General features: G+C 43.0%; 1 protein-coding gene across 5 annotated transcripts in view; it reads right to left on the bottom strand.

Moving 5' to 3' along the window:
* The window catches only part of LOC120829398 (forkhead box protein J3), a 39,737-nt gene that overhangs the window by 2,548 nt on the left and 23,817 nt on the right, over positions 1–13,372 (bottom strand). For 3 of the 5 annotated variants that reach the window (XM_040193453.2, XM_040193454.2, XM_040193455.2), the window contains 6 exons: positions 12,119–12,220; positions 8,665–8,811; positions 5,436–5,640; positions 3,459–3,773; positions 2,048–2,149; positions 438–683 (listed from right to left, as the gene is read on the bottom strand). In XM_040193453.2, coding sequence (XP_040049387.2) covers positions 438–683; positions 2,048–2,149; positions 3,459–3,773; positions 5,436–5,640; positions 8,665–8,811; positions 12,119–12,220 — 1,117 coding nt within the window. The remainder of the gene's footprint in view (positions 1–437; positions 684–2,047; positions 2,150–3,458; positions 3,774–5,435; positions 5,641–8,664; positions 8,812–12,118; positions 12,221–13,372) is intronic. The other 2 variants (XM_078083897.1, XM_078083903.1) reach the window with 1 other exon arrangement.

Here is a 13,372-nt window from a genome sequence, read left to right as displayed (position 1 = left end):
CCGCCACGTTAGAATCCCGTCCTTCACACGCGTGCCTCCGCAGGAAACACCGAGCCGCGATCGCCGGCACACAGCTTTACTGCCACCTTATGCTAAGCTTGAGGAATCCTACAGAACGTTCTGGAATTCCCATTGGGGAAACGTATTTCCGTCTCCTCATATTTACTCAGACTTCCACAAAGCCGACAACATCCACAAGTCTCTTGTAGATCTACAACAAGGAGGGAGGGGAGAGACTGTAACGCAGCAACCATCGCAGCAGCAACGTGCAGAAACCTTCTTCTGTCGAGAGTAGGACCTTTATTAAAATAATGTTGTACCTTCGTGCTCTATTAAGTTCATCTGACTGCAGGATCAAATTGAGATCAACTCATGAATGGGAGCTTTTTGCATCCTAAACCGTAGCTCGCGGCGAGACGCCGGCTCCGTGAGGTCACCTGTGCTGATGTGTTGGTTGTGGTGGTTGTGGTGACCGTGCTGATTGTGCTGGCTGGCCTTCGGGTGCTGCGGCGCTCCGGCTGGCGTTGGGTGCGGGGCCTGAGGTTGTGGGTGGGCGGCGCCCTGCGGTGGGATGACCCCCGTGGCCGCGAAGAACTGGTTAACGGAGGAACACAGGTCGGCCACCTGGGCGGCGTCCAGCGACCAGTTGTTGAGCTCCGCCTGCCGCATGCTCTCCTTCAGGCCTGGTAGACGGACGGAGACAGACCGGAATGTTTTGCAGTTTTGATGTAGAACTTTACCTGCAATTTCTTTCTGGTCTCATCGTCAAAGCTACATCACGCTCGTTAAAGTTAAAAACCAAATTAAACAAAAGTCAACATTTCATAGCTGCTCATTGGCACCTCATGTGCATTATAGAAGATAAGAATAATAATAACTACATATCTATTTTACCACCTTGACAAAGAGTTTACAAAGTGCTTTCACAGACAACAGTGCAAGTTGATATTAACAGAAGTCTTTTGCATCGTTGTATTTACATGACATTTATGTTTTTTTCAGGTTTTGAGCTGTAATATCAAATAATGTGCTTTCAGTGTAAGGGGTGCACATCCTGTGATTCCAGGATTGATACGATTATTAAAATATATAAATAATACAATATGTAAGAAAAGAAATAACAAAAATACCACGATCGCTGTTGATGAGATAAGCATTGATTCCTGAACCAGGTCCAGTCTTCTCTTTAATCATGTCGACAGTAACAAGTCAATAATATGTAACATATATCATTGGGAAGTCAAATAGTGACAGTAACAGTTGGATAAAAACATACAACATGAAGTCACTGTCACTAGTTTCCCACCTAAATTACAAGTGATGAGGTCTTACAACGTTGCTGTTGGGTTTGGGGACAAAGCCGCGTCCTTCTTTTCTTCCATCAAAGACACTAAGCATCCATTCACAACCTGCAGTGTGATGTCTCCCAACATTAAATTCCTATTGCACTTGGCGTCCACAGAGACGAGACGCTGGCCCCTGTTCTCTGGAGGTGAGCCAGAAGCGGTGAACGCTGGCATTGCAGCGGTGTGAGGAGGGTCGAGAGACACAGCGAGAGAGAGAGAGAGAGACAGCTGTTCTAAGACCAGCAGTCAACATCCATCGATGTTTCCGGCTTTGTGTGCTGACCGTGATAAGAGGCTGTTACCGAGCCGGGGCCTAATTGGATTATTCACATCATATAACGGGGAGGGAGGGAGACAGCGTGTGGGTGTCTTTGTGCGCGTGCTTGTGTGTGTGTGTGTGCGCGTGAGAGCGACGGAGAAACACAGAGAGGGCAACCTCTCAGAGGCAGGATAATGACTTTTATTAGGCCACTAGTATTACACCACTGCATGTTATTATATTGTGCCTCCAGGGTGAATGTATAAGAAAGCTCACAGAGGAATCATAATGGTTTAATCAAACAGATCGGCATAATAAGCATCAATTCAAAACAGGCTCCAGTAGACGGCTCCATCCTGTCAGATGCTGTTTACGCTAATGGCACCAGGACTGTTGGTGGTGATGTGTGTGTGTGTGTGTGTGTGTGCAGGATGTGCGTTACCTTGAAACGGGGAGAGGTCTACGTCAGCCCAGTTGTAGCTGGTAGCAATGTGGCAGCTCTCCTTCAGCCAGTCCAGGTTGGGGTACCAGTCAGACGACATGCCTGGAAGAGAGACAACACAGACGCGTCGAAAGAAAACGCCGGTTGTCAGTCGTTCGTAAACTGAGGAAATCGCGAGGTTCTCGGGGCACAGGCTGACATCTAGAAAAACATTAGATTCTAAATAATTCTAAATAAAAAAGAAATAAACAGCAATATCACATCGGAGAAAGTGAATTCAGATAATACTAATTTTCTTGATAAATTACTTACTAAATACAAGCTTTGTGTGATGAGTGTGTTAGTGTCATCATCATATCATTATCGTATCATCCGACCTGATCACTTCACACTCCATTTATAAATACACTTTCACACACTCATCATACACTTGTGTAGAGTATTGTTATCTGTTCAACTGTGCACATTATTATTATTATTATTATTATTTTGACCCATTTTAGTTTTAGTTTATATTCTACTATATAATACTGTACATTTAAATTGTCAATGTCATTTTTCCTGCCCTGTGTTATTTGTCTTGTTGTCCAACGTTATGCACCAACCGCCATGTCAAATTCCTTGTATGTCTAACATATCATATCCTGATTCCTTATCCAGATGACAACAGTCACAGTAAAGTTCTGCGATCAACCACAAGGTGGTGTGACTTCACCTTGAAAAAAAGCCAACCGCAGGTTTGCTTTCATTAAGGACAAAACAGAGGAGATGCTTTTCACTGCCTCCACCACCACGAACTACAAAAAACAATAACTGAGATGCCGTGGATCAAAGACTGAAGAATTGCTTTCGCTCATCCTCGGCTTGGTTAAGGGAAATGCCAACCTAGATAAATAATGTCTGAAGAGTACCTTTTTTGGCCTGAGCTGAGTAGCAGACAAACAAAGACTGGGAATATGAGCAGGAGAAGCCTGGGAGAAGCTTTGGAGATGCGAGTCTGTATCGGCCCAGCCTCCTAATATCAACTGCTCTGGGACCTTATAGAGGAAATGCAATGAGTCTGTGCAGAGACAAGCCAATTTGGCTTTCTATGGTGAAATGTATTTACACTAATGTCGATCAGAACCAATAGCTAGGATATTACACCATACACTTAGACTAGAGGCTTCCCTTTACAAGAAAAAATAAAATAAATAAAAAATAGAAAATAGAACATTTAACATTTCCCAACTGCATCCTTGAGTAGTGTTATATAACTCAGGGTGTTTGCTTTTGGCTGAAGAAAGATTTTCTTTTGAAAAGTTGTGTTTAAAGCGTTTTTCAAAAAGAAAAGACGACGTTGCTTGTTGACACCGTTCGCTGCCAGACGCTTCCAGCAAAACCTCAGAGCCTCAAAGCTCCCCGTCCTCACCTGCCGAGGGGCACGTTTGTCCAGTGTGACTCTGGTGGGAGAGGGGCGGGTGCTGCTGGGAATGAGCAGGGCGCTGTGGGTGTTGGCCGTGCTGACTGTGCGGCTGGTGCTGGCTGTGGGCGGAGTGAGGGGGGAGGTGCTGCTGAGGGTGGTGGGGGTGGTGTGACGCCTGACCGTGGTTGTGTTGTTGTTGTTGTTGTTGTTGTTGTTGTTGGTGGTGGTGGCAACCGCCGTTCCCCGCCCCAGGAGAGTGTTGGTAGGAGCACGCGGTCCGGGCCTGCTGGTTGGAATCGCCAGGCATCCCCATCAAACCTCCTGGAAAAAAAACACAAGAAAACATTGGGAAGGGGAGGAAAATAAGCAAGAAAAGGTTCTGATTATTAACAATACAAAACAGGTAAACTTGCAACGTTTCTTGCAAATGCCTTCTGAGCACGGACAGATCCCCAGGGGACAGGAGACTTCTATTGTACTTTTTGCCATCATTTATATGGTGTGTCAGTGTTTGGGACATACCTGTCATTTGGTGTGAATAAAAGGAAGGAAACAGAAGGACGCCAAGTAATTCTTCTTACTAGTGTCTTGACATTTTGGACTTTTATTTAATGGAAGATTGGATTTGATTTACTGGCATCTAGTAGTTTCTTGCAGATTGCAGCCAACTAAATATTAATAGTAAACCCCAGCAGCGTTAAAACGTATTATTGTTGTTATCTTTAATAATTTAGCACCAAAGCACCTTTAATACCATGTTTTGGTCCAAAAACCTACCTTGAGATGAGGTGAAGGCTCTCTCTCTAGAGCAGTTCTGGGCGGCAGTAGAAAGAAGCCAGATACTACTAATTACTACTACTACTACTTCCACTACAAATCCAACAAATCTTAATTTCCAACAAATAGCTATTAATATCATAATAATACATTATACTGTATGTTATACATTATATAAATAATATATAAATATTTACCTAAAAGTTAAGTTATGTAAGTTAAATCATCAATCGCTGTCAGTGTGTTGAAGAATTAATATGGTTAAATAAACAAAGAGAGAGAGAGATGGTTGTTCAGTGTGACCAGCAGAGAGAGTACCGTCGTCACCAACGTGTTTTCTTTCTATGACTACAATTATCTATATATATATAGATATATATATATATCTAGATAGATATATATATATATCTATATATATATCTAGATAGATATATATATATATCTATATATATAAATGTCTGAAGAGTACCTGAAGAGTATATATATATATATGTTAAGATGTTTTCTTTTGTTCCCGTGCGATCACTGAAGTACACAGAATGTCAGAGCCGTACTTATAAGATCTCTTCAAACACCGCAGGACTGATACAAAGGGCTTGAATATGTATTTTTCTTACCAACACATCACCATGAAATGTGCGATCATGCCGAGGCTATCTGAGCGCATCGCAGTGACTTTTCCCTCCTGACGTCAGGGAGTAGTTAAGCTTTACCTGCTCGACGGGTGGGGTGGGGGGCGCGGGGTCGAAGTGGAAGGCCCGGTGACCCGAAAGCTTCAGGAAAGCAATTAGCAAGATGCTTCTCAAACTGCAGAACCGATCTAATTAGCTGCTATCAAAGCTGCAAAAGCCTTTGCTCCGCTCCACCGTGGATGTGTTGTGCGCGTTTTCCTCGTGCTTCTGTTGATTCTTCCTCTTAATTGCCTTTACCCATTAGACTGAGCGAGTCGTAAAACGCAGATATGCGGAACAACGGAGCTGTTTATTAAAATACAATGTAAGAGTAGAGTGTGCTGGAGGTTAACACTGGAATGCTTTTACAGCGGTGAAAAGCAATGTTAAATGCGTAGCGTTTCATTAAGGAGCTTGAGGCTGACAGTTAATTATGTGCATGACATCGAGGTTTACACGTTACATGTGTCAATTAGGATGTTCGACAGGCCCACGTGAACAGATACACACTAATCCAACACTCAAAGAGACCCACCTTGCCGCGAGAAGGACTGCTCGAAGACACACTTGTAAAGACTGCGGAAGGAAGAGCTGAGGTCCTCGGAGTCCGAGAAACAGAGCGGCTTGTCCCGGGACTCCAGGATGGGCAGGTCGTACTGGGGCTGAGGGGGGGGCGGCGGCGGCTGGGCGGCCTGCTGGAGACTCATGGACTGGGACGAAGGCTCCGGGTGGCTACTCACCTTCAAGACAGAGGACAGGGAACAGACATCGAGACCGTGAGAAGGACAAAAAATACAACCAATGGAGGGATCGGTTTAAAAATAAAATAAAAAACATCTACGGCTGAATTCACAATGCAGCGCTAATATGACAGAATAATCAGAATGTAACGTGGCTCTGTGTGCCTTCCTGGTAGCTGACTGGAAGCTTCAGGGACATTTTGCAGTTCTCATCATTTATAGCGACGTATTGAGTTGGGCAGAGCTGCTCTGTGATGCTTTGAAGCAAATGACCACAGGCTCCACGCGGAACCTCCCTGAGCTCACAAACCCCAACTGGCATGAACATGTAGTGTCTCTGAAACGCATGACAAATACAAAAGGTGATGCAGGAGGAGGCTGTGCAGGTGGAAGGAACTAATCAACTGAACACCAAACAAATTCAATGAGTGGCAGATGTTTATATTGACTGCATATATATTTATATGAATTTATATGGACGTAGAATTGATAAGCGCATAAAAACACACACAAAAACACGGCGGTGTTTGATATCTGGGAACGACAACGATGCTGGTACCTGTAGAGACTGAGAGACATGAATTTCAATTGGCAGAGCTGCATTGTAAAACAGATTAAAAGTAACATTCAATAGTTATTTTCAAGAAATGTAATTGATTTTCCAACTGTACCATTCAAATTAATCTTTCACATTAATTCTTTATAACAAATTATGTTGAGTTTTTTTATTCGCTAGGGCTATCATACCAAATTCAATTTCACCCAATTAAAAGGGAATCTTCACTGGCACTAATTTCCTTTTCGTACGAACACAGAAACAACAAATCCACTGCTTGGTTTTTCCGTCTCCTTGAGTGATTGCCGCCTGTCTCCCCTCAATCATCTCGTCCTAGCTCTCATCCTGCTCACCAGACTCCCAGCAAACACGAGCAATTTGCTGCGATCAGTGTGCCTCCGCGGCAGACTTATAGCGCAACGCGTCCCCCCCCCCTCCTCCCACATCTACTCCAACTGCCTGGATCGAGATCCCTGCCAGCGATGCCAGGAGTAATCCCCGTCAGGTAGGGAGGGGGGGGGGGATCACTCGTGCCAGGTAATGAGGCAGAACTAACCCTGATCCCAATGGACCAGACCGCGGATGAGGGTCTGGGGCGATCGGAGGAGGAGGGCCACGGATGGAGGAGACGAAAAAAGAAGGAGGAGGAAAACAAAAGACGGCCTCTGGAGACGAGAGGTTAACGAGATGAGATTGCGCTGACCTTTGCTAATGCAGGTGGCAGGTGAACGGGGGGAAGTGATTGATGGTAAAAAGGTGAGCAGCTGTTATAAGGGAGAAATAACAAAGGGTTGGGACTTCTCAGTGCTGCTGTCATCTTGGACCAAATGTTTTTGGGGCTGAGACTGGCCATTAAAAGTGTGTCGTATTTGGTTTGAAAGGGAAAGAACACAAACACCTTGACAGACATTTGAAAGACACGACAAGCCTTTAAAAAGACCCCGCAATTATCGGTGAACATTCATTTTTTTTAACCAATTATGAGGGAAAAGAGTGTAAAGCTGTTTGCTCCTGTTGCAGGTCTTTGCATATGAACTTGTGACATCTCAAATTTAGAGGTCACGTCACTGTTGGTATTTCCTGTAAAAAGCTTTGATTATATAATGTGAACTCCGTTTGATCTGCTGAGGATACATTGTTAATAAATATTGTCATAAAAAATTGTCAATAAAAATCATTCAGCATGGGACAGTTTAGTTCCTGGGAGAAGGGTTGTCTGATCTAGTGCAGACGTCTTTTAGAGCATTAGGATTAGAGCATTAACGCAGCCAGAATCAAAAGTTTCAGTGTATCTGTGGCCTGCTGAGGCCCCCTTACAGAAGATAACAGAGACGATAGAAATAAACCTCACTGCGTGTGTGAGCATGTGACTGCAGTGAGAGACAAGACCGTCCGATGCTTACAAATGTATTAATTAATTAAATTAATTAAAATTAATTAAAAAATGTATTATAACCTTTTTCTCTGTCAAAAATACTGGAGTGGTCATTCATATTGATCCAAGTCAATAGAGTTAAACTGTCAACACAAAAAGGGATGACTCAAATATTTCCTTCAGTTTCATCATTTGCATCATCATCACTTGACAGAGGCAGGTCTTTGAAAAAAATACCAGCAATATTCACGGATGCGGCATTTATTTGTGCAACCTTTAAGGATGTTAAGGGCCGCCTGCAAACAGTGTTGTTGGCTTACTAACAAACAAAAATATGATTCACGGACGGTAATGCAACGTGTAATGCACTTGTAATTGCACTTCACACCACACCTCTGAGAAGAACAATATACAAGTACAAAGATCTTCATGGGTGTCTGCAAGTTGATTTTTTTCCAGGAGCCCAATTGAAATCCTCCAGATAGAAAACATCCATTTTTCGTGCATGTCAAGCAGAAATTAATTTAGCCAAAAATGTGAATTATTTTGCAAGAGAGCATGACTAAAAATCAATGGATTCTGCAGACTAAAAAAGACACGCGAATGTTTCTGCTCATGCCATCGGCTTAACTTGTGTGGAGAATAATGCAAACGTCTTCTGTGCATACTAAACGTGCTCAACAGAATCCGATTGAAACTATATTTGAAATGTGTAGAAATGTGAAACAGAGCTCCAGCTGCACTGTAGATCCAGCGTCGTTAGCTGGTTACCACCTCCTCAGTGGGCTAAGGGTGCAGCAGACACCTTCCGTACCCACTGAGAGTGTCTAAACTGGGAACTGAATCATCCAATTTATTTCAGAAGCAAAGCGAACATCGTAATTAATTTTTTTTTACTTTAATGCTGTCGGTGTAACGTTTGCCTGTTCCGGAGAAAAGAAAAAAAGAAGAAGCAGAGTGTTAGAAAGGCCCGGCCTTGAGTCTGCAGCAGCACTAGGTCAGCTGCTGACCTTGTGCAGACAGAAATGAGAATGGAGAGATTTTTCTGCAGCAATCATTTGACTGTCACCCAAAAATAAAGAAAACAACTCACTGCTGTGTAGCCGTGTACGCCACTGACGGCCGGGTTCAGGTTGTTATGGTTGACGGATGCCAAACTGGGCTCTGAAAGGCTGTTGCTCAAGCTGCCCAGACTACCAGGACTCTCGCTGCCTTCTGCCTCAGAGTTGTACAGTGCAACCTACACACACACACACACACACACACACACACACAGGATACAATCCATGTTAATGTGACAGTAAAGGCATTTACACAGGGCCAAGTGTTGAGGCAATACTTGCACCATATAAACTCCTCCAAAAGGCAGTTAATGGGGATTTTATTGTTCCGCTCCCTCATCTTTTTTCTATCCGTGTACTCCTCTCCAGCCTGAAGTAAACTCTGCCCACCTCCAGAAATTAACCATGCACCATTAACTGACGAGACAACTCATGAGGAAATATGGAAATTAAAGTGCCGGTAAATGCAAATTGGTCCCGCGACTGCATGACAGCATGGAATGTTAACTAATGATGATCTTTCTTCCTTGAACATGGTAATTTTGATTAAATGCCATGACCCAGAAACAGCTAGGTAACTTCGGAACTGACTTTATTGTTTGAAAATTGGGCACAGATTCAGAGGAAGTGCACTGCATACGGTCTTGTGGAGACAGATCACAAAGCTTTTAAAAGAAAAGCCTCAGGATTATGTTGAATCATGTTTTCCTTGTTTTCTTTGACTGCCAGTAGTGGTGAAGAAGAGAGACAGCATTACCTCCAGGCTACATTTAATTGTATAGACAAATGTAAAATCCTAGCCTACGGCTGAAGGAACAGTTGAGGCTCTCCGGAACATCTGCAGGGCGGAAAAAATAAGCATTTTCTAAAGTCAGTTTCTTTAAGTGTTAATCGTGAACTGTTCCTGCTTTGGTGTATTTGATGACATCTGAGTGAACATGTAATTTCCCTGCTCTGTTGCTGTCATAACAAGAGAATAATTATGTGATTTATGAGAACATTGTAAAAATGTCATCTGTACATTAGAATTGAAAAGGAAAAATAATAATTATCAATCACCTCAATGGCTTTTGAATGATTTTATCCAATTTGTTTATTTGAAGTCAAAACAATATCTGAATAAAAAAAGAAATAATGACATTAACGATGTTGCTCAATGAAAATAGTTCCTGTTATGCCATGCTCTTAGTATTATCTTATAGGAGTATCATTTTCAGACGAACAGGCACACTCCAATCACAAACATTAAATATTAGTGTGCAAATGTGTTATCAAAGAAGCTGCGATGCGCTGCTGTTGCCTGCAGGACGCCACCTGTCTGGATGTGGGCGGACATCATTGGTGTTGGCATCGGCGTCATTATCATCAAGGTCTTTCTCTCCTTGCTCGGAATAATTTATTTTCTTTTTTTTTTCTGTATAGTGACGGCTCAGACGAATCAAGTTTTGATATTCCCTCTGGTAAAACAAAATAAGTGCAACATGCAAGAGGCAAATTACACCAAACTGTCAGCGAAAAACAACATCGCTTGATGCCCACCTCTCTGTTGTCACATTTGCTAGACTTTATATGGCTGTGCAACAAAACTCAAACTCAATGATGTTGTATACACAAAGTTAACTTAGACTTTCCTACAATCTGGTGACTGATGAACAATAACCAAATGATGAGTCCACTAACGGGTCAGATTTGAGAAAATGCCTGCTGCCTTCCTTTAAAACTGGCCAGATGGAAGCTTCATTGAGAGCGTTTCCCTTTTCTTCTCTCATTCACTAAAGACGTTCATTTAGAATTTATTGGTAGAATTGTTGAAACTGTAAGTATGACGGTAACTTCTCTGCCCCTCTGCACAACGATGGATGATTTGGGTAAAATAGAAACTATTTAGATTACATCAATCTATGCAGGACTCATTTATTAATTTCATTCTATACAAATTACCTTTAACAAGATACGTGCTTATTTTTTTCTGACACACATAGAAGTAGAAATATCAAGAAATACAATTATTAAATAAAGCTGGAACCAGCATTCTTCCTATCTTTGGTGGATTATTGATTGCAGTAATTAAACACTTGGCTACATAATGATGGTGATACAATCACTTCTCTTATAAAAGGATTTCCTATCAACAAATCCTGTCAACTACGAGTCAAATGTGAGAACTGAAATAAGCCGTCACGTCCAGACCTTCACATTACGTCCCGAACAAACACTCGGGAGTTATCTGAGCTGCTGCTGGGGGGCAAATGTTCCTCTGTGGTCAGGATCAGACAAAGAGGCCACGTCCCACACGTCGCGTGGGTCGGAGGGTCAGTGGGGGCAGCAGATTAGACGGCAGTCAGAGGTCCCAGTCGCTGCACCGTGTCTGACTCTCATACAGACAGTCACACTCAGCTCGGCTTTTCAGTCAGCGTGTGTGTGTGTGTGTGTGTGTGTGTGTGTGTGTGTGTGTGTGTGTGTGTGTGTGTGTGTGTGTGTGTGTGTGTGCGTGTGTGTGTTTCAGTGCATAAGGTTGTGCGAAGGTGAGTGCCTGTAAAACAGTGTGTGGATGTGTGTGACCACCATGCATTGTTTGATCCTGTAAGACTAATTCGGCTGCAAGACACTGCTGCTTTGCCACATTCATCTCAGCTACTACAAAGGACTCCAGCGCCTGGACTACGGAGTCATCATTACACGTCATTGTGAAAGGAATATTCATTAGACGTTAAGCAACATTTTTCTGACAAGTTCTGTGTGTGATATGGAACAGAAACAAAAAACATGACAGCATAACACACTCGGAGTTAGTTGATCCAGCAACCCAGACATTAAAAACGACATGCTTTGACTGTGCTGCTGGACATTACTAACATTTCTCTCTATTTTATGATTCATATGGTTTTAAACAACCAGTTTCAAACTATATAAATGACTAGTAGTAAGAAACTGTATTGTGAACTTCCAGCTTAGAAATATAAAACAACCTTTTAAGCTCTGAGTTACAGATTGAAAGTCAGGTATAAAAAACATCATGTAAAATGTAAAACTCTGTGGCTTCCCAAACATTCAACTCTGGCTGCAACTGGTGATCATCTAATTATTGATTAATAGACGGATTGAAAACTGACACTGAAACTGACATCCCAACTTGCAGGACCCACAAGCTGTCCCACAGCCTTTTTTAGTGAAAGAACCGGAAGAGAAAACACGACAAGCATCACATTCTCACATCTGAGAGACTCTCAACAGGACTAATCATTGAGCTCTGCAGTCAACTGTGAACAAATACTACTTTTATAACAGGAAGAAGTTTTCAGATCAAATTGATCAAGTGCCAGTTGTTAAAGACGTTACTAAACTAAGTGTATGGTGGTCGCCAGCAGCCAAACACACTACAGCAACTCAGCAGTTCAAAAGCAACAAGGTAGGAAAGTACGTTCTTCCTGCTGACCATTACTCAATGTACTATTAGCTAGAAAGAAACAATTGCTGGTGTCGTACCTTGTTGGTCACGGCATTGATGGCCAGAGTCGGGGACGCCCTCCCTGACATGATGCAGTCCATTCTCAGAGACTCTGACTCCAGGCTGTACGGAGTTGATGCCTGCAAGTAGAGGACAGAGGACTGAGAACGGGGACGGGATGTGTTTTCCTTCTGGTTCTCCATATACTCGCATAGCGTCGCTTCATTTCAACACGCATACAATTCATTTTCATTCGCAAATTAAAGCTGGTGTTGGTAATCTTTAGAAACTACCAAGAGTACCGTTTGCTGGATTGAAAAAAAAACAAAGATCAAAGGAAATTGAAAAGCCCAGCGTTGCTGACTCCTTTGCAATAAAAGTAGCTCGCAGCACCAACGACAATAGTTGCTAAATGCAGCAACACCGACAGCCGTCCTTCAGGGTTCCCGCCAGACCCCCTCCCCTCAAACCAGCACTATGAACTCAAGCATGATGAACAAGCATGGCTTTTGTTAGTGTCAACAGCTGATTGTGACAGTGGAAATTACAGAGGAAATTTAATTTGATAAATGTCACGTGAAATCTGTGGACGCCGCGACTACGTGAACCCGCCGAGAGGCGCACTTCATTTTACGGGCACTCGAACACACTGTAAAGTAGATACATCGCTCGCACTTGATAAGATGACTGAAGCCATCCCTCATGCATTACATCCAAAAACGCATTTAGCAGCACTTCATTCTCCGCTGTCCTCATAAAGAGCTGCAGCACAGTTAGCCGAGTGTTTGGAATATGAAGAACTGTTCAAAGATCGATGAAATCAACGCCCACAAAGTGGAAAAAAAAAAATAAATAAAAACGAGGACAATATTTTTTTTTCCCCCTTGTTTGACTCCTTTCAGGGTTCAAGGCCGCTTGCGTGCCTTCCCAAACTGCTTACAGTAAGAGGATTGGTCGGTAACAATGCAATCTTTAATTTATGATAAACTCCCAGTGAAATGGGTTGTCGGTTCCCCGGTGGAGGCACTTAAGAAGAAGACAACGGAAAGGTGAGGAGAGGAGTGAGCAAGGCGTGTGGAAGAAGGGGAGCGAAAAGGAAGAATAGGTGGGGAGATAATTGAGCGGTGACAGAGCGGCAGACAGGCAGACAGAGAGGCATGCAGGAAATGAAAGAGAGTGATTGTGCTGAGGGGCACCGGAGACGCAGCTACTAAACTAAGTGTACGTTGCCTGTCTACACATTTATACAATGCATTTATGCAGCTGCCGTCTAGCCTCTTTGCCAACTTCAA

The sequence above is a fragment of the Gasterosteus aculeatus genome, chromosome 2 (assembly GCF_964276395.1).
Source record: "Gasterosteus aculeatus chromosome 2, fGasAcu3.hap1.1, whole genome shotgun sequence".
Classification (NCBI taxonomy): domain Eukaryota; kingdom Metazoa; phylum Chordata; class Actinopteri; order Perciformes; family Gasterosteidae; genus Gasterosteus; species Gasterosteus aculeatus.
The sequence above is the reverse complement of the archived record's forward strand: the minus strand, read 5'-3'. Positions and strand labels throughout refer to the sequence as shown.